This window comes from Sphaerodactylus townsendi, linkage group LG03 (genome assembly GCF_021028975.2).
Source record: "Sphaerodactylus townsendi isolate TG3544 linkage group LG03, MPM_Stown_v2.3, whole genome shotgun sequence".
Classification (NCBI taxonomy): Eukaryota; Metazoa; Chordata; class Lepidosauria; order Squamata; family Sphaerodactylidae; genus Sphaerodactylus; species Sphaerodactylus townsendi.
This window is the reverse complement of record NC_059427.1, coordinates 59,271,134-59,292,299: the sequence shown is the minus strand read 5'-3', so window position 1 is coordinate 59,292,299 and position 21,166 is coordinate 59,271,134. Positions and strand designations below refer to the sequence as shown.

The 21,166-nt window shown below is 41.8% G+C and overlaps 1 protein-coding gene across 1 annotated transcript in view; it reads right to left on the bottom strand.

Moving 5' to 3' along the window:
• NUP210 (nucleoporin 210) overlaps positions 1-12,896 on the bottom strand; it is a 79,785-nt gene extending 66,889 nt beyond the window's left edge. Inside the window, exons 1-4 of the mRNA XM_048487337.1 lie at positions 12,673-12,896; positions 6,715-6,851; positions 5,821-5,952; positions 2,243-2,339 (exon numbers count right to left, since the gene is read on the bottom strand). Of these exons, the coding sequence (XP_048343294.1) occupies positions 2,243-2,339; positions 5,821-5,952; positions 6,715-6,851; positions 12,673-12,833 (527 nt within the window). The 5' untranslated portion in view covers positions 12,834-12,896. The remainder of the gene's footprint in view (positions 1-2,242; positions 2,340-5,820; positions 5,953-6,714; positions 6,852-12,672) is intronic.
• Positions 12,897-21,166: the final 8,270 nt, after the last annotated feature.

The following is a 21,166-nucleotide window of genomic DNA, read 5'->3' as shown; positions in this document are numbered from 1 at the left end:
TGAATACTGCCTGTCCTAACCCATTGGACTGTTCCCTAAGTACACTTTTGCCTGCCGCATGCCCTGACTACAATGTTGCCTGCCAACTATTTGACTCTGTGAGGCATGACCTGACCATGCCCTGCCTGCCAGAAGCACACTAATTTGTTAATAAATGGCAATACTAAAATGAAATATAAATTTACTGTTTGTTTGCTTCCTGATTAAGAGCATCAATTTAATATTCTTGTTGGCTCTAATGTGTGGAAACAGGAGAAAAAATGATTTAATACTTTGAGTACTGCTTGAATACAGTCAGATATACCAAAATATAACAAAATAGTATTTTGATTACTCCACAGAAATTGATGCAAGCTGAAATCAAAAGAGAATAAAGAGGAGATTTTACTTCATTCTCTCTCTCAATCTTTTTTACAAGACTCTACTGATCATCAGAAAGTCAGGCTGCTGGGGAAAGGGAGGGTAAGAAGTACTCCATTACTGACCAATTTCCATGAACTCCTCAAGTGGATCCAATTCTGTATTTTTAAGTATTTACTCTATGGGCAAATTAAGATGATAAACTAATGGGACAGTTGCCCAATGCATTAATGCATTCACTCACGCCCCTTAATTTTTCACAATGACTTAGAAAACCATCTAAAGAGCTACCTACTCCCTTATGAACCTGTCTGACCACCATGGTCATCTTTGGAGGACCTGATTCAGAGATTCTTCAGCAATCAGGCAGGTGGCAACCCATGTGAAGGCCTTCTTTGTCATAGACCAAAGCTTAGGAATTGTCTTCTGAGGGAGATTTGTCTGTTCCCTTTTATTGCTGTCTTTTGTCAATCGATGAAGGCTTTTTACTTTCATTTTACATTCCCTCAGTAATCCTTCTTAACCAATTTTATAATTTTTTGTGTCTTATATGTATTTTAACTCTGTTTTTACTTGTTCCAATAATTTGTGTTGGAGGTGATTTCAATGGTTTAAAAAGATTTAAAATGTGATTTTATCATGTATGTTTTAAATCATACCCAACTGCCTTGTGCCAACCATGGCTCGTTCAACAAACCGTATTTTGTTGTAATATCTGAATGAAGTACCTGGTTGTCACTCAAACTTCTGAACCATCACAGCACAATGAAAATGAATAAATTGCCAGGTTTACTAAGAAGAAATGAATGGTCTTTGAGGCAATCCCAAAAGTACTGAAGCTTCATTTTTAAAATACTTATACAACCTCTCGTTCCCAAATAAGGAGGGAAAACCAGAAACTATGGCAAGGGAACCTAACAATTGAGACTTCTGCGCAGTTGTACATCAGCAACTATGTATAGTCCAGAATTTGATAATGGCGAAAGCACATGCTACAGGAAATATTGCTGAAGGTAAATCTGGTCAATACTTAGCTTGGAGATCTCCAGGATACCCCATGCATATTGTTCTGATGAAACGACAATGGAATGTAAACTTAATAAACTCAGTTATATTTGTTCCATGCTGGTATTTTTTTAAGTTAGTCTATCAACATTTGTTCCTTCATTTCTGGTGTGGTTTGACAAAGGCAAAACATAACACTTAATGGGACAGCAAACAGATCATGATGGCATATGGGGTAATAGGAAAAGCAGGACATGGAGAAGCAGGACACTTTCCCCACGGTTTTGCACATGATCTGTGCATATTCTAATAAGGTGGTGTGTCAAAATGTCCATGAAGAGAAGGCACTGAATGAAGCAGTGGGAGCCGATATAATGTGACAAAGCAATAAACAGAAGTAATGCACAAAGGTAAGTGGATTGCCTAAGAAAGGAGGTAAAGAGTATTTAATGTTTTATTAATTAAAAATGCTTAGATGCCATCTTTCTCCTTTGACTCAAGGTAGCTTATGCAAGAGTAAGCAACAACCAAGAAAAGAATTGTGGGAAGAGCAGTTTGGAGCGGGTTAGGAAAGAGAAAGATGTAGGTATTAAGGGACTTAAGTGTGACCAAGACTTACTCATGCCCCCGATTGCAGTTCAGGAAAGTAGGGTGGGCTGCCGCATGGTGCCCTCAGCAGGACAGAGAGCACAGGCTGGAGTTCCCTCAGCCTGCCACATTAAGCTCAAGCCAAGCAGGCAAGGGGTAAGGCCCTTTCCTTAATGATGTTGGGTAGTGTGTATGCAAGGACTTTCATTTAGCCCACCTGTATGTGTAAAGACAGATACGCAAAAATAACTTGAGAAGGTCTATAAAACCAAATACAAATCAAACTTACCGCAGTGCATTATGGGAGTCTGATACTCCATTAGCTTCTGGATTTTTCATGATCATCCATTCAAAAGCAAGCCCTGCCAAAGTGCTAAAAGTGTTCCCTTAAAACAGATCAAAAAATTAAGCATCAAAAACCAGAATAATAAATCACAAACCCTGGAAATGATGTGCACAAGCACAATAAGGAGCAAATCAGATGGTAAATGAAATGGAACCTTAAAGAACTAGTACAGGGGTAGGGAACCTTTAACACTCAAAGAGCCATTTGGACCTGTTTTCCACGGGAAAAGAAAACACTTGGAGCCGCAAATAATTTTTGACATTTAAAATAAAGATAACACTGTATATATTGGGTTTTTTTTACCTTTTACTCCGCTCATTCTGAGAAGCGCATGGATGTGCCCGCCCTGCTGCCTGCAGGGTGGGCAAGGATGAAGCCAGCGGCTCAGCCTTGCCGGCTTCCGGGAAAGCACCCACCCCGCTCTAACGGGGCGGGCGAGAGGGGAAGCCCGCGGCGCAGCCCAGCCGGCCGTGGGCAGTTGGTGCGCCTGCCCTGCTGCCTGCAGGGCGGGCAAGGATGGGGCTGGCGGCTCGGCTTGTGGAGCCACAGTGCAAGGGCAGAAGAGCCGCATGCGGCTCTCGAGCCACAGGTTCCCTACCCCTGAACTAGTACCACAATTTTATTTTAACGATGGAATAATTACATCCATGGCAGAATTAACTTAAAATTCTATTCCTTAAATTTAAGGAACTGTGGAGAAAGTGATTTTGTTCACAGCACTCTTCACTTGACTAACAGAAGCCATTATACAAAACATTTCTGTGATATACAACTGAGGTTATGTACAACATAATCTAAACCTAAAATGGAAATAACTGATAAGGCAAGCTGTGGGAAATTAGAAATGGTGCAAAGGCAATCTGAATAAAGGCTCAGTTTCACTAATGTGTAATTATCCTTAGGAGATTACATTTATATTATTTAATCTTTCAAACATACATTTTATTTTCATTTAATACTGCATAATAAGAGCTATAACCTTACTGCAAGGCATTCCACAGTCTACAGAACTATGGAACTGATGCACACAGGCTTCACACCATATATCTGGCTTTTAAAAATCCAGTCCTGATTTCTAGTACTAAGTGGGCCGTGTGTCAGTAAGTAACTGCTTCAAGCTGTTCCATTTCCCTAGCTTATGCATATGAATCATGACTGGTGAAACAAATCAAACACTGCAAGCTAAAATGATATCTTTGCCAACTGTTAAATTGCTCATGGCATTAGACCACTTGCATGGGTAGCTGTTTGTCCAAATGAGTCAATGGAAGTAACTCAGGAACTGGTTCATAGACCTCGCTGCACAAAATAACTGTGTTGCCACAGTAACCCTTAAGAAATTGCAAATTTCTCTAAAATCTTAAGAACTACTATTGCATACAATTCATTAAAAACCATTACATCCATCCCTGCCTGTTTGGGGATAAGGTGATTTATAATCATTATGCAAGGCCAGTTTCATTCATGGCACTGACACCTCGTCATCCAGCAATGCAAGTAAGGGGTTGTTTTTTTTTAGAAACCATGAATGTTTATTCCTCCCTCTCCATGAAGTCATTTATACTTGAGTTTATCATGTAATAATTTTCAGCCAGAATCAAATATAGAGTGGCTGTGTAGCTGTTCTTCTAAAAATTCTAATCATGTGACCAAAACTAGTGAGAATGCAAAAAGCAGAAAGGACATCCAGACATTAATCTAAAACTAAGAAAACATTCTGGGTGACATAACCACACTGTATTACAATCCAATCCTCGGAAGACTTCAACAGATATATCAAAGTGTAACTTTGAATAGGACTGTGTTGCTAGCCACTGCTCATAAACCATTTCTCTTACAGTCTTTTTACATCAACAATTACTACACAACTCAAATACTTTTTTCTTACCAACTTCCAAGGCAGAAATAAGTATTACCGTATATACTCGCGTATAAGCCGAGCTTTTCAGCCCTGTTTTAAGGATGAAAAATGCCCCCTCGGCTTATACACGAGTCACTGCTTACCAGCCGGCTCTTCAGGCCTCTGCCGAGGCTGGGGGCGTGGCCGGGACGACCTCCCTGCGGCTGCACAAGCCACTTGTTGCTGCCCTCCTGGGAGGGTGAAGGGGAACCCTGGCTGGCTGGGCTTCCTCAAACCCCGGGAGGCAGAGGGAGCTCCTTATTTGGGCAGTGACTCCCCCTGATGTCATTGCCCAAATAAGGAGCTCCCTCCACCTCCCAGCTGGCTGGGCTTCCTCAAACCCAGCCTGGAGGTGGAGGAAGCTCCTTATTTGGGCAGTGACTCTCCCTGATGTCATTGCCCAAATAAGGAGCAGTACAGTACAGTAAACCTTTATTAGGCATAAATAATTCTGCATACAGTATGTTTGTATGAAAATAAGGAGCTCCCTCCACCTCCTGGTTGCCTGGGCTTCCTCAAACCCAGCTGGGAGGTGGAGGGAGCTCCTTATTTGGGCAATGACATCAGGGGGAGTCACTGCCCAAATAAGGAGCTCCCTCTGCCTCCTGGCTTCCCACCTTCAGCTTATATGCGAGTCAATACGTTTTCCCAGGTTTTGGTAGTAAAATTAGGTGCCTCGGCTTATACACGAGTTGGCTTATACACAAGTATATACGGTACAACCAATCTGTAACACAAATTCACCAGTCTGACAAATCTGGGTTTTGAGCCATCAGTTTGGTCTATTTCCAGTCTTTTTTAAAATTATTCTGCCTATTTGTTCATTGTTAAAGCACACTAAATATTGTACTTTCACTGTCAAATTCCTATAATTAAAATCTCATATAACTATTTAAACCACTTATTTACATTCTTATAAAGCATTCTACAATGTACTTTACTTTGTATTGAGTCACCACAAAAGAATGTGGAATATTATATGCTGCCTTTCTATCTTAAACATTTATTTTTAAAAATTTTCAAAGTCAAAATGCTTGAAGTGAGTATATATATAGTACACAAATACATACTTTAACAGTATAACACTGACAAATCCTTTGTCACTACTGCTGAAATATAACACAAAAACAAATGAAATAGGGGTTTTTAGATGAAAAAATATGGAACAGTGCTGAAGCTGCACATTTGCCACAGGCATTCAGCAGACTGAAATTCCTGCTCTAACACTGGCCAGAGAACTGTGACAGCATATATATAATTAGAACAATTCACCCAACAAGCAGTTTGATGCCCCTGAAAACGAAAAATTCTTTTGTATACCAGCATTTGAGGATTAGCCCAATTTATGAAAAGCATCACTTCTATCTAAAGTAGGTTAATGTTGATGTTACTGATAAGAATCATGGCTTCCTTTATTTTATTTTTCCTTTAATCTTTAAAACACAGCTCCAAAGCTCAGAAAGTTATATTTGAAAATTAGATATTTTGAAACCCCATTCATACAATCCTTCATAATTTCATAGCAAAAAGAAAAAATCAGCAGCCCTAAATTTGTAAACAGTGAAAGTGAAGTCTTCACAACCATGGGTTGAACAAAAGAGCTAAGGTGAAAAACGTTTACCTTCAGAATCTAATGCTTGGATTTTCAGTTGCAGCGGTGAATCTTCAAGATACAGTTCTTTGGTTGTGGACACAATATGAATCTCGTGAATTATGTCCACTATAGCATCACAGCGAAGCACATGACCAGTCACTTGAAAAAATATGAAAAAGCCCAGTGTTACTCAATCTCATATATTTTCATCATTTATACCCCCATATTATCCCTAATATGATTCAAACTTCTTTCACTCATAACATATAATGTTATGGTTAGTTGGACAGTTAGTCTCCCTCTCTCCCCCGTTTCCATTTCTTTTGAAGCAAGGAAAATGAAATTTAGAAAGCATTTTCACTTATTCTTATCCCATACATTCCAGGGCTTTAAGATATGTCACAAATTATTACTTTCAAAAGTTTGCAACACATACTTGTATAAAAGCAATATGTATAAAAGCACCCTTATATTCCAACAAACAGATTTATATTTTATCAATAGCTATGAACTACCTGTTGCAGTTATTCGTATAGGTTTAAATCATTATTGGTACAAATGCCGTTGAAAAACCCCTTTAACATATTTAATGAAGAGGTATAAATATCAGTATGAGGATGGACGTAAACTTTTTACAGTTATGAACATTAAAAAGAAATGATTGTTTCCCACTGGATAATTAAACAGGATGTTGCCTACCTAATCTTACCAAAGAAACGTTGAAATGAGGTGAAAGGTCCCTTTAATTCTTTCATTACCATCAGTTCTGATGTTAGCAAAATGAAAAAAGAGATAGACATTTAAGGAAAATGTACTCATTAAGGGTCTCATGGAGAAGAGAGTTCTGTGTACCAACCCTATAGATACACAGAATTAATTCATAATAAAAGGTTCTAAAAAGCCTAACATCATTTTACTTACTAACATCTTCAGCCAAAATAATACTTGTAAGACGTATCGATTGTGATGACCGTGCCTGGACAATAGCCTTCTGTGAACACTGGCGAGTGTCTTGTTCTACAGCTTCTATGCTGGCTACTTCTGGTCTGGTAGAAGACCTGTTTTTAAACAAAATCTCTGTAAAATTACTGGAATACAACCCAACTATAATGGCAAACACAACTGAAAGACGGCTTCTGTTTAAATAAAGTCATATTATGTTTCACTTTCTAGTATCAGCACATCCTATCAACTTCAAATATATTAGCACAGAAAATCTCTCATGTCTAAACCTCACCTGGACGTGGGAGTTTCAAAGTGGCTTTCAAACTTCTTCCCTTCCTCTCCTCACAACAGACCCCTTGTGAGATAGCTGGGGCTGAGAGAGTTCTGAGAGAACTGTGACTATAATCTTTTTCAGGATAAAGATGACACAATTTTGAGAATTCATACACCATTCCCTAGACCATATTTTTCCTAGAATGCTCTATTTGATCCTGGTGGCTACCTAGTTCTGTCCCCAAGGCACTACGATCCAAGCGGAGCAATCTAGAACAAAGACGGTCTAGGAACTGGCAGATGAATCCTCAAATATGGTGTCACCTTTATGCTGAAAAGGGTATAGCCCAAGATTATCTTGCAGGTCTCATGTGTAGGAATGGAAAAGCAAACATGGTTCTCCAGATTAGAGTCCACTGCTCTCAACCACTATACCATGCTAGTTCATGTTTCTCCTCTGTAATGATGATCACTGGCACATTTGGATGTTCACACTTAGGGACCGCCTATGACCATATTGCTTCACAAAGATCACTTTGTTCCTTGGATGGGAACTTACTTGTAGTCCCCAGCCCTAGGGATATAGGCTGGCTTCAACCAGAGCCACAGTTTTCATGGCTCTGGCTCCAGCCTGTAAAACAGCCTGTAAAACTCTGCCCCCTCCCCTCAATCCCCAGCAGTCTGTCTGTGCCCATGGATGACAGGATCCATGGACAGAGACAGCTCTTCCAATCCCCCCCACAATCCCAGCAATCTGATTCTGCCCATGGATGACAGGATCCATGGACAGAGACAGCTCTGCCTCCTCCCCCGCCCCCCAGCAGTCTGTCTGTGCCCATGGATGATAGGATCCATTGACAGAGACAGCTCTTCCAGTCCCCCCCCCCATCCCAGCAATCTGATTCTGCCCATGGATGACAGGATCCATGGACAGAGACAGCTCTGCCTCCCCCCACATCCCTAGCAGTCTGTCTGTGCCCATGGATGACAGGATCCATGGACAGATCAAGCTCTCCTAGCCCCCTCCCAGCCCCTTTTAGAATGATCGGGTGCAAAAAATCATTGTTTGGTGGAGGGGGCAGTTGCCGGAGGGGGGGAGCAAAACTCAGATTTTACCCCAGGCTCCATTTTCCCTAGCTACGCCCCTGCCAAACACAGATTTTTTTTCCAGCCCTTTGCCAAACTATAGTTCACCAATTACAAAGAGTGAGGGCATGCCAGTTAAAATTGGAAAGAAAACTACCAGTAATTTTAAGTTTGTTGTATAGATATTCCCAGCATTTCTCACTGTTTAACTACCCAGACTCTACTATTCCTCCACTCATGTACCAGTACAATTTGCTTCTGAGCAAAAGATGAGATAAAAACACAGATTAGAAAGCCCAAAACTAAAACTGCTGCAACTTCCTCCAAATACTCATCTGTCACACACAAAAAGACTCACACATCCTGCCTGTGTTTCAGAAAGCAACTCTAATGCTGAAAACCAAACTGCAAAGTGATACCGTTTGCTTAACTTGAGAACAGAAAGGTGCAGAGCCAGTGGGCATAAAACAAATTGCAGATATTTTGAGAATCACCAATAACGTTCATTGATATAAATGAGCTCTTACTAGCTAAGCAAAGTAGCAAAATAAATAAGAAGCCAACCACTAAATAGGCCCCTCGGGTATGTTTATGAATGTTTTTTAAAATCCTTCTAAACTCTTTTTGGACACATTCACTCTTAACACTGCATATGTTTTATTCTTATGGTCAGCAGGCATCTCCAGGTTGATGAAAGAACACTATATCTTTTACTGAAATGCACAAATAACACAAATATTAAATAATTTTACTCTGTGTGTGTGTGTGTGTGTGTGAAGTACTGTCAAGTGACAGCTGATTTGTAGCAACCCCGTAGGGTTTTCAAAGCAAGACACATTCAGAGGTGGCCTGCTGTTGCCTCTGCCTGGCCTAAGAGAGTTCTGAAAAAACTGTGATTGGTCCAGGGTCACGCAGGAGGGTGGGGAAGAGCAGGGAATCAAACCCAGTTCGCTCTCTATGTTTACTAAACTAGTTCAAAATCTCCATGAACGAACTGTTAAATTCTGAATATACATTTAATGCAAATTTGATGCTAATTGGCAGCAACAGCAGAAACAATGGTTCAAATGAAGAGTATCTCTTCAATTGTGATGCCTGATAAATTACCAAACCAATGCTAACTTTTCTAGTGTGTAACCAAAAGAACAGTGCATTTTGTTTGATTCCAAGCGGTTGAATTAAATCTCCGTTGCAATTGGGTCATTGATAGGGGTAGAATAACTACATAAGAAGAAGAAGAATAGATTTATACCCCACTTTCTTTCCTGTAAGAGACTCAAAGGGGTTTACAATCTCCTTTCCCTTCCACACACACACACACACCCCACAACAAACACCCTGTGAGGTGGGTAGGGCTAAGAGAGCTCCTTAGAGCTGTGGCTAGTCCAAGGTCACTCAGCTGGCGTATGTTGGAGTGCACAGGCTAATTTAGTTCCCCAGAGAAGCCTTCGCAGCTCAAGTGGAAGAACGGAGAATCAAACCTGGTTTTCCAGATTACAGTGCACCTGCTCTTAACCACTCGCCTCTGCTGCTAACAAAGAAGTAGGCTCACATTGCTGCCCATTCTCATACATCAGGTATCACCTTTGATCAGTGTGCTTAATGTAATATTTAACTAAGGTCTACATGAGTGAAGTTCAACATTACAGGCCAAATTCACACTCTCATCAGAAACAGAGAGGCTGCATGCCAGGTTCAAACTGAAAATGCACACCAGGAAGGGAAAATGTTATGTATTCTACATACATTAAGGTAAGTATGAATAGTATATCAGTTTATCTCTCACATATATATATATAAAAACCTTAAGCCTCCCGGGGAGAAAAAATATGTTTTGCAATTTAGGGTTTGTAGTTGGATTGTTTTAAATGTTTAATGATTTCTTTTTTATTGATTGTAATTTTTAGGTTTTTAATGAATTTTATGTATGATTTTAGGCTTTATGCCATTGTAAACCACCCTAAGCCCTGTAGGGCAGGGTATGTATGTATGTATGTATGTATGTATGTATGTATGTATGTATGTATGTATGTATAAATAAATAAATAAATAAATAAATAAATATATATGCAGTGGATGCAGTCCCACTGGAGATGCGTCTGCAAATTCTTTTATTAGCTCAACCAAGTCAGTTGCTAGACACTCAGTTTCAATAAAATTATAACTGAAAAATATTAATGAAGTAAACATTTGCTGGCTTAATTATTCTTGATGAAACTGTAACCAACAATATTTCAGCATTTAACTGAAAAAGCTACTTCCTGTTTCTTTCCTGCATATACTACAAGAATAAACACATTTGAAGCAATACTGCTTCCTGGTTTTTTCTATGCAGTTTTTATAAGCCTTTTAGGAAATCGTCTCACTCATAAGCACAATACCAACTCAAGAAGCAACAAACATCACGACAAAACTAGGACACTGAAGCATGAGTGATAGCTTCAGTTTGCTGACACATTCAATGTAAAGGTAAAGGTAGTTCCCTGTGCAAGCACTGGGTCATTACTGACCCATGAGGTAACATTATATAATGAGCGGCCTTCCCCAGTCATTAGCACTTTACCCCAGAAAGTTGGGTACTCATTTTACCAACCTCAGAAGGATGGAAGGCTGAATCAACCTTGAGCCGACTACCTGAAACCAACTTCCATTGGGATCGAACTCAAGTCGTGAGCTTTGACTGCAATTTACCACTCTGCACTACCATGCTCCTACATTACATTACATATGCCTCAGATGTACTTGCATAATTTTCACTATTTTATTAGGATACAACTTAACTATACTTCAACTACGACACACAGAAAGAAATGTAGTGAAGGACTGTAGTTATAGATATCCAGTTCTCGTGCACACTAATGAATATGACATAATGCCCTCAAACGATGTCTGCATTTTTTACAAGTGGTATCAGTAAACTACTGATTTTCTAAATAGGCTATATTTTCAATTGATAATCAAAGTGGAAATTACAACCAAAGTGCAGTCAACATGCTCAAAACTTCCCAACCAGACCAATTACTGTAATCCTAAACACACACATGTCCTTCAAGCTAGCAAATGCCAGATTCAATCACCAGTATCTTATGCTGAATGGCCTCAGGTAGCAGATACTAGGAAAAACTCCTATCTGCCTGGTACTCTGGAGAACCACTGCCAGACCTCACCACACTGAGCTAGATGAAGTTTGGATCAAAGCATGGTCTGGATTTGGAATATTTAATATACAGAGAATAAGACCCTGTGAACTGAATGTAACTTTTGAATACATATGCTTAGACCTGTGCTATTCAGCTTTATTCTGAGCACAGTTGTGCCAAGCAGTGTTCACTGAAATCTAGGAAATGTTCATAAAGAAGACAGTTAAACAAAGTTAATAGAATCTGTATAAAAGCCAAAAACACTAAATCAAACATTTAGGAAATGGACTGATATGTTCTATTACTGGTGTGCTCCAGAGATGAGGATGAATGTGAAGAGGTGATAAGAGAGATTTTAAAAAATCTTTGAACTGATTGAACTGTCTGGCTTGGTTACAGCAAAAGAGCAATAGCTACTTGGAAATAAAATGGTTTCCATTTATTTGGTATGAGCAGATTCATTTAAATAATTTATTTATTTATTTATTTATTATTTAGATTTTTATACCGCCCAATCTGCCCAATCCGCCCAATAATCAAAAATGTTCTCCAATAATTCTTTAATTACTAAAAGCTTACCTTATGTATAAAGTGACAGTATAAGTTTGTAGTTTTTTACTGTCATTTCAAGCTTTTAAACACCTCTCTTTTACATAAAACTTTAATATTCACACGGAAGAATCAACCATGTTGCAGCTTAATTTCTATTACAGTTTCCTCATTAAGGTTTGCCTTGTACCTATAAATTCAACAGCACAGCCATAAAAAGGGGAGACAACACAAAAGGATTGCCAGGTAACAGATGCCAACTATTTTGCAACTGCCAAGTCCCTTTTTTGCTCACAGGTTATGAAAAATGTAGTTTCCTGATACTTCAGGAACTTTGCCCAAAGTGGGATTTCATTTAAAAACACACACAGATGTCCACCATCACTCTGATATCAGTAGGATGCTTGCCACCAACACCAGGCTGCTTGGTATGGTGCGATTATTGCTTTTGGCTAACAGTGAGCACAACAGTACAAAATGTAACAGTTCATTCATGACTCCTGGGTGGAGAGGATGACTTTTCAGGTCTACATACAAAAAAAAAAAAGGAAAAGAAATACTGATCCTAGGAACTGCATTTGTAACTCTGCACATATGGGGGCTGCATGGCATGTTTCTTCAGGATGCTGTTTTAGTTTTCAAAATGGCCTGGGACTGTGGCACAAGCACCATGTGGAAAAGGGAATTGGGGGTGGAGGGGCCCCCCCAAAGAGGAACTTACTGGGTATGTGACCAACCCAACTACCCAAGTCAAGAAAGAGGCGAAGACATCTTTGTCAAGGCTTCCTGACCCACGTGTTGCAGAACCAACGCAAATGGCCACACCACACCTGCACCATGTGCCTTGGACACGCCAGGCGCCACTTTCCAAATGGTCCTCACTCACCAGCGGTAGCAGCCCTCGCTTGCTTCCAGGGTGAAGTTGATTCTGGTGTTCGGAGTAAACGGCAACAGTACTTTGGGGATGTTCAGCTTGGAGGGCACCACAGAAAGCGGCAGGAGAAGTAGCAAAAACAACCCCCGACGCGCAGGGACTGATGCCGCCATCCCTGCAGTTAAGGCAGCTTGGCAGTGTCCAGGGGAAAAGGTCTGGGCGGGATTGAGGTGCCCTGCCGCTGACCGGATCCTGAGCACCGCGCGAGCCAAAGGAAAGGAAAACTAAGCGCAGCTGAGCTTAGCACTGCCTGCACCAACCCCTTCACAAGAATCACCCGCCTCGAGCTGCTATTCGAGGGACGTCACAGCGCGTGCAAACGAAGACCGCGACCCCGCGGAGTGCTGGACTGAGGGCGGGGAAGAAGCTCTCCGCAGGGGACGGAAGCAGGCCGTTTGCCCCAGGCTTGAAGAGAAGCAGCAGCAGGTGTTCTGCTGGTGTCACGTGGCGGCGGCTGGGGACACTGGAGGCCTCCTGAGCCCTCTCCTTCCTCCCTGGGGAAGCATATTTGCGTGTGTTTGTTTAACACCGCTAATTGTAGCGACTTCGCGCTTAGCTCACTTCAGGAGTAGGAGAGGTCGCGTGAAGGGGCCACAACCGGTTTCCTTGTTCTCTTCACTTGCAACTTTTCCTGGCCATTTTTTTTTTGGGGGGGGGGGATCGTTGCCCCTTCTTCGCAACGATCAATTGCAAAACAAAGCTTAACTCATAAATCGTGAGATGGATACAGTTATCGTAGACACAGTGGCAGCCACGCCTTGCAGATTGTAGTTGAAGGGAAGGGCTCTGTGCCAGAAATTAAAAACGGACGTTTTCTTCAATTCCTGTCCAAACAGAATTACTTGGGTAGCATGGCACTTTTCACTTCACAGATTTTCTAATTATTTTACACACATTTTACCATAATTGGTTCACAATTGGGTAATTCATAAATACGAGGAAGATCCTGTTTCTTGTAAACAGTGACAACAGTTATCAGTACCATTTTTAGACATCTTACAAATCCACTCTAAGGTACAATGCCACCCACAGAACAGCTTCAACCTCTTGAACATTAACAGAGGTACTTATATAGATCTATCTATCTCCCCCAGATTTGATTTGTAATCTGTTGCATTAGATCTAACTGCTACTTTACACTGTACCCTGGTTCTTTATATTCTAGTTCTGTTAGCATTGCCTATGTTTTAGTTAACAGACCTTTAAGTGTCTTAAAATAAGCCTTTTTGGGCTCAAAAGTGTTCAAGTGCCTAAAAATGGGATTGTTTAATTTGAATATTATTCTTAATCCGTAGAAAATTATCTCCCACCAAATATTTTTATTTTATTGCCTGATCTATGCACAGGGTATCACCTTTTTAAAAAAGCTATTATAAAATCAGCAGACACAGCTTTAAGCTGGACAGCCTCCAGGTTTGGCAGCCAGCATTCCCCACCCAACCCATGTTGATCCAGCCATAGAACCTCCATCTTGGATTCAGCTTCAGTTGACTCACACACATCCATGAACTCCAAACAACTGCCCAAAAATTCTGGAGTGGCTTCTGGCGTGGCTTTCCATCATCAGATATAACCAGGTGTTATGCATACTGATGACATCCCAGTCCAAACCTCTGTTGATGGGTTGCATAAAGATGTTAAATAATATTGGTGAGAGAATCACCCCTTATGAGACTCCATACACCAACAGGGGCAAGTGGAAGTTCTCTCGCTAATTGCTATCCTCTCTCCCTGACCCTACCACCAGGAATCAGACTAACATGTACATTTCATATCACAATATCTGCCACCTGATCCTTTTAGCTTAAAATGCCAGGGATTGAATCTGGGACTTTCTGCATATGATGCATATGAACAATATTACTGATACAGCCCTTTTTCTTTCTTTCTTTCTTTCTTTCTTTCTTTCTTTCTTTCTTTCTTTCTTTCTTTCTTTCTTTCTTTCTTTCTTTCTTTCTTTCTTTCTTTCTTTCTTTCTTTCCACTTCTGTGCTGCTCTTCCCCTCATGGTGGCTTTTAACATGTTTCAATACAATCTAAAATTGATTAAAAGCAAAATAAAATCAGTCATTGGAAGGTGTCTAACCCTCATTTTACTGCAATACCTCTGACACTTTGGTGTATTCTGCACTGCATATAAATAACGGGTTGCAGTTGTTATAAAGGAACCTGTTTTCCTTTTTCTCATTCACATGGGACCTGTCTGAAGGCCCTCCCCCCCCCCCGGTTTATATAATTTCCTACACCCATTATATTTGGCCTTTGTGGAATCCATCTGTCTGATACATTACCTCTGACACGTTACAGAATCATGTAAAATCAGAAAAACTACATTGCAGACTGAAGCTATCATAATGAAAAATAATGGATCTGAATAAAAATCGAACAAACGTTGTAAGCCTGAGCACAAATACTAGCCACCTTGCTCTAACATTTATATAAATATCTGTTTAAGGGGAAAACTTTCCATTTTCTTTGACAAAAGAAATTCTTAATGACTTCATTCTGTTGATTCTAGAGTAGACTTATTCAATGGATCTTTACCAGGATTGGTTGGTTGAAAACAGTTGCTTTAAACTCAAGATTCCGTTCTGTCACTGATGATAAAATACACCATAAGAAAGTAATGTAGAATTTGTGCAATTCAGTTTTTTATTGCTGCCATCAATCTGTCATTTAGCACTGCTGGAAAATTCTTGTAAACTTGGTAGGTTGCATGTATAATCTATTCAATAGCCAAATTATAGTGATGAAGTCTATTATAATGGATAGAAAAGGATAGTTACATCAGCTGTGGAAATGATGAAGTGGAAATTGAAAAGAAACTAGTTTGCTTTATATACTTTTAAGAAAACAAGCTACTATCTATTAATATCACTGTGAATTTAATAAGATCTGGCACACATATTTTATTTATTTATTTACAATCGATTTTGTATACCGCCCCTCCCCCGAAGGGCTCATATCATGAACACATAACTGTCACAGCTGGTATGTGTCAATTTTCCTTGAGTGGGATCCTTTGCGAAATCAATTGTGCATATCCATCTCTGTAAACTCCATCTCAGTGATACTACTAAACTACTATCTATGCATATTATTTTTTTCTCCTTTTATACTCTTCTTTTCTTTCCCAGCAGAAACTCAAAGTAGCTACCATCTCAAGAACAAAATCATAATAAAAGGTCATTAGACAACATAATATTCTGCTCAAGTTTATTCACATGAAGTCAAAGCAAACAAGATCCCTGGTTAAGTAAGATTATATTTACTTGCATTCTGAAATAATTGTTTTAGGCACTGGCAGCCTCCCTAGGGAAAGAACTGCACAAATGGACTTTCATAATAAAGAATATGTGACGCTACACCAAGTCACATGATTGGTCCATGTAGCTCAGCAATATATTTTATTTTGACTGGCAGAAGCAACAATTCTCTATGGTCTCAGGCAGAGAAAAATCTTTCCTACTATTTGCTGCCTGAATTCCTTTGATAAGTAAAAGTGCTGGGATAAAAAGTCATCCTTGGTGCATTTTGGGGGGTGGAATCCATAGAAAAGAGGCTTGAAAACTTTGTCTCTGGAGAAGAAACAGCAGATGGCAGTGCAATTCTTACCCGGAAGGTAGCTGGGTATGGGGTTGCTGCTGTGGTGGTGCAGAAAGGCAGAAGACTAAAAAAAACCCCTCCCTGGATGCCTGAAAGCTCTCCACAGAGGTAAAAAGAGTTACACCACCCAAAAGGGAAGTCTGTCTTCCCTACAGCCAGGGTTCCCAGGGCAAAAGTCTGGTGCAAGCTGACACTGGGAAAGCAGATGCGTCAGTACTAGCCTGTACCACCTTCTATGGCCATGCCACCCCTTCCATCTAAATCGGGCTGTAAATACAACATCTACAAACAAGTTGTATAACAGAGGCAACTCAAATAATTGAAGTCCTGGAATTGAAACTCAGAAGCAGCAATTTATGTTGCAGGCTAAGGGGTGGACCCGCCCGCTCAGCCTACCTTTGAACATACCCCCTAAAATAACACATGACAACTTTTGTGGGTAAAAATTTTGGCCATACCCAGAGGTTTTATTGACAAAGAGAAGAAGGCGCAGCATGGCTGGGATGATCCAAGGCCTCTGGGCAGCCCAAATGGTGTCCCCCAGAGTCACCCAACTTCCTTGAGCCTGCCTGCTGGAGGAATTGACCACAGCGGCAAGGTTGGAGAGAGGGATTCCAGGTAGGCAGTGGGCCCCTATCTAGGGCCCCTCTCCATTTGCCACTAGGGGCGCAAGCCACTGTAGCTCCTGCTGGGTATTCTGACCATCGGCTTGCTCCACCCTGCCCTCTTAAGGAGGTGTCATAAAAGGTGTCATCCACGCAGATTAACCCCCATGTGAAATCCGCCTCTGGCCATGACAATCATGCAAAGAACAACCAAATGAAAGCAAGGAGACCGGGTGGGTGGATTGCGATCTGGCTACCGTGGCAGAAGTGGGCCCATGACACGAGGCCTGCCCTTATAAAGGGCCGGGCCTAGCGCCCACTGATGACACGCTAGCCCCAGGTTCGCAAGGACATTTGACCAATCGGGACCCAGCTATTGCGCATGCATACACCGGGGCCCGAGGCTCCCGCTTTGCCCTTAACAGGGCAACTAGCAGGGCCCTTGCTAGGTCCACCCTGCCCACAATGGCAGTCCACGCTTGAGCCATGGCTGCTCTTTTTCACAGAATTCCAGAAAAAACTGAAGATTTGAAACTTCGAAAAGATTTTAAGAATTCATACAAGTTTTTAAAAGATGTAAAATGACTTCCTAGAAATTAATCAAATTTTTAGCATCAATTCAAAATACACAACCCAGAATAAGTCACCATGTGATATACAAGTCAGCTTTACCCATTAAAAATGGTTACAATCTTAATGAAACATAGGAAAAACAACCACTCACAATAGAGGGTCAAGAAATGCAAGTATTCCAAGAGCAAGAAATGCAGGTATTCCAAGAGCAGCAGTGGCATAGTGGTTAAGAGCAGGTGCATTCTAATCTGGAGGAACCGGATTTGATTCCCTGCTCTGCCACTTGAACTGTGGAGGCTTATCTGGGGAATTCATATTAGCCTATGCACTCCCACACACACCAGCTGGGTGACCTTGGACTAGTCACAGCTTTTCGGGGCTCTCTCAGCCCCACCCACCCCACAGGGTGTTTGTTGAGAGGGGGAAGGGCAAGGAGATTGTAAGCCCCTCTGAGTCACCTACAGGAGAGAAAGGGGGGATATAAATCCAAACTTCTTCTTCTACCTCCTAGCATAATAAAATAGGGGAAAGATTTTAAAAACCTTATCAAGTGCTTCAAGAGAAACAAATAAGGTATCATTGGAAAATTCCCTTTCTATAGAAATACTTCTTCAAAAGGCAGAAAAATAAGAACAACGGAACAAGTTAAACTACTTTTACAAGAATTGTTAGCAGAAATCAGGGCCAGATGTAGGGGGACAGGTGTTCCAGGTGACAAGCAGAAAGGAGATGAAAGAGGCTCATTTGTCTGGGATAATAGCATATTCTGTAGTATATGTGCCCCATTCCCTCAATCAGGCTGCTGTTAGGAGGTGGGAGAGGCTCAACTGCAGGGAAGACATGGCTTGTTCTGCATCATGTGTGCCTGGTCCCCATGGTTAGGCTCTTGCTAGGAGGTGGGAGGAAGGGAGAGTGAGACCCCAGACTTCAGAGGGAACTCACAATGGACCTTTCCCCACACACCGTTTGTTGCACAGTAACCCAGTCAAATGACCCGGGTTTTCAAGTGCTTCCCACCACGCCAGTGGCAACAGCGCAATCGCCCCGAATTTGCCGCTCTCCCTGCTGCTCAGCGCGTGTCAATTTTGCTGCTGTTTTAAACACCAACTTTTGGGGAACTGCGCGCTGGGCGCGGGGTTGTGGGGAACTTCGGCATCTAGCGCGATATTGAATTTTGCGCTGCTCACCGTGACATGTGTGCTCCTGACCAATCAGGCAACAGCAGGGCGTGTCTACATGGTGACGAATCCACATCAATTTCAGGAAGGGGGGGGAAATCCTCAAAAGCTGCACAACATCCAATCACAACCGAGACATGCCCCTCCCCCTGCGCCACCAAATGCGCAGTCTTGGGGAATGCTTCATTTCTGAGCCGCGCAGTATTTAGGTAAGGGTTACAATGCAAACAGTGTTGTAGGGAGCATTTTTCCTCACTGGAAAGCAGCGGAGTGTAAAGGGCGCAGATTACATGAGCTACCATTTGTGAAGTGGGGAAAGGCCCAATGCTTAGCCAAGCAGAAGCTGTGGCCATTAGTCAGGCCAGACTGTAACAATCTGAGGAGGGGGAGCTGAAGGTTTCTGAGGAGATGTTCAACGATGTCAAGTTCTATGCAGTGGGAGAAATAGACCCCTCTGCCCCCAGGTCACCTTCCTTGGCCTCACTAGTCTCCCTCCTTCCCCTGCCCAAGGCATCCTTTTTTATCTATCTGCAGGGCTTTTCAGTTCCTTGTCTTCCTGTCACTCTTTCAAGGGCTGTACATTGACTGTGGCTGTGGTAGGCTTTGGGCACATGAGACTTCTGGGGAGAAAGCTTAGGGCATGTTCTAAACCCTAATGGGGGAAGAGAGTTTGGGGGGCTGGTAACAGTTTAGGATAATTGATATGCCCTCTTTATCACTCCCCTGCCTTGTGCTCTGCTGAGGTGCTGCAAGCCCTGAAGCAACCTGGAGTAAAATAGAACAGGAGGGATTAGGACAGGCTCTTCCCTTGTACCCTGTCACTTTGAAATTGGAGGCGGTGTTATGCTTGACTTTGCCATAGGTGGTCCCTCTTCACTGCCTGTGAGCCTTACTTATCTTATTTAAAATCAATCAATGTAATTATATATAAAAGAAATAATACACTACCTTTCGGTATATCACTTTTTAAATACTTCAAATGGTCATATTTGAATCCCACCACCATTGGAACCTGTTGTTAAAATTTTTGAATCCCACCACTAGATAAATTCTAATTCAATAATAGTTGCTGTTGAAGAAGGGTGGCTTTCAGGTCAGCCAAAGAAGAAATAAGTTTGCAGTGCTGGAAAAGAAAAAGGAGAGGAAATGGGAAAGTTTGAAATTACTGAGGGATTTAAATTTGCATCTTGAGAATTCAGGCGATGTGAATTGCTTATGTTTGTAAAAAACTGAGACTTCATTATATCAGCATTGAAAAGTGTCAGCAGAATGAAGAACAAACTATTGACTTTTTAAAGAACATGATTGCAGGCAAGGGACTCCTGCTACTTTGCTGTAAAACATCGAGGGAACAACAGAGATACTTTTTGCTGTACAGGGAAGAAACCAAATGGAAATAGATGTAACTCACCTATTATTTTTAAAAGTGGGACCGTGTACATCAGGGTTGTCTACCACAATTTGAAATGAGCTAGAAAGTCAAATATTCCACTTAACAGGGCCTTAATTTTTCACATTGCAGTAAAAATTGCATAACCACAGCCCATACTTCCTAATTAGAGTTGATGCCCTCCCCACAAAAACATTTGTTGAGATGTATGTGATGGAAGTTGGATTCTCTGTTTCAGTAAATACAAAAGTGGAAATGGCTCAAATTAAATAAAGTGTGATAGAATCATGATGAGAGTCCCATTTTTATTACATAAAAGTCTTTTAAAGATGGTAGACTAAACATATGAATAAGGGCTGGTTTACTTCAACGCTTTTTTTAAATCACTGCACATAGTCCTGGTCATCCTTGGTTAAACATATATGTGAATAAATATTGTAAGTTAATAAATGTTGTGCCCAAGAAGTATATTGACAAGCTGGGATGGGTCCAGAGGAGGGATGACCAAACTGGTAAAACGTCTAGAATCCATTCCCTGTGAGGCTATTCAACATGGGTGTAGAACAGTAAAAAAAATCATTTTGGGGGGGCTTTGTATAGATCCCTCCCCTTCCCTCCCCTCCCTTGCATGCCACCCCTCACTCACTACCCTCTCTTGCATACCACCCCTCCCTCCCTCCCCTCCTCCCTCCGCTAGGGTGGGCGGGCCATGTCCAGATGCCAGGCCCCCTCCCCTCCCCTTTCCTCCCCTCCCTTGCATGCCACCCCTCACTCTCTCCCCCCTCCTCCTGCCGCTAGGGTGGGTGGGCCATGTCCAGATGCCAGGCCCCCTCCCCTTCCCTCCCCTCCCTTGCATGCCACCCCTCACTCACTCCCCTCCCTTGCATATCACCCCTCCCTCCCTCCCCTCCTCCTCCCTCCGCTAGGGTGGGTGGGCCATGTCCAGATCCTGGGCCCCCTCCCCTTCCCTCCCCACCCTTGCATGCCACCCCTCCCTCCCTTCTCCTCCCTCCGTTAGGGTGGGTAGGCCATGTCCAGATCCTGGGTCCCCTCCCCTCCCTTGCATACCACCACTCACTCACTCCCCTCCCTTGC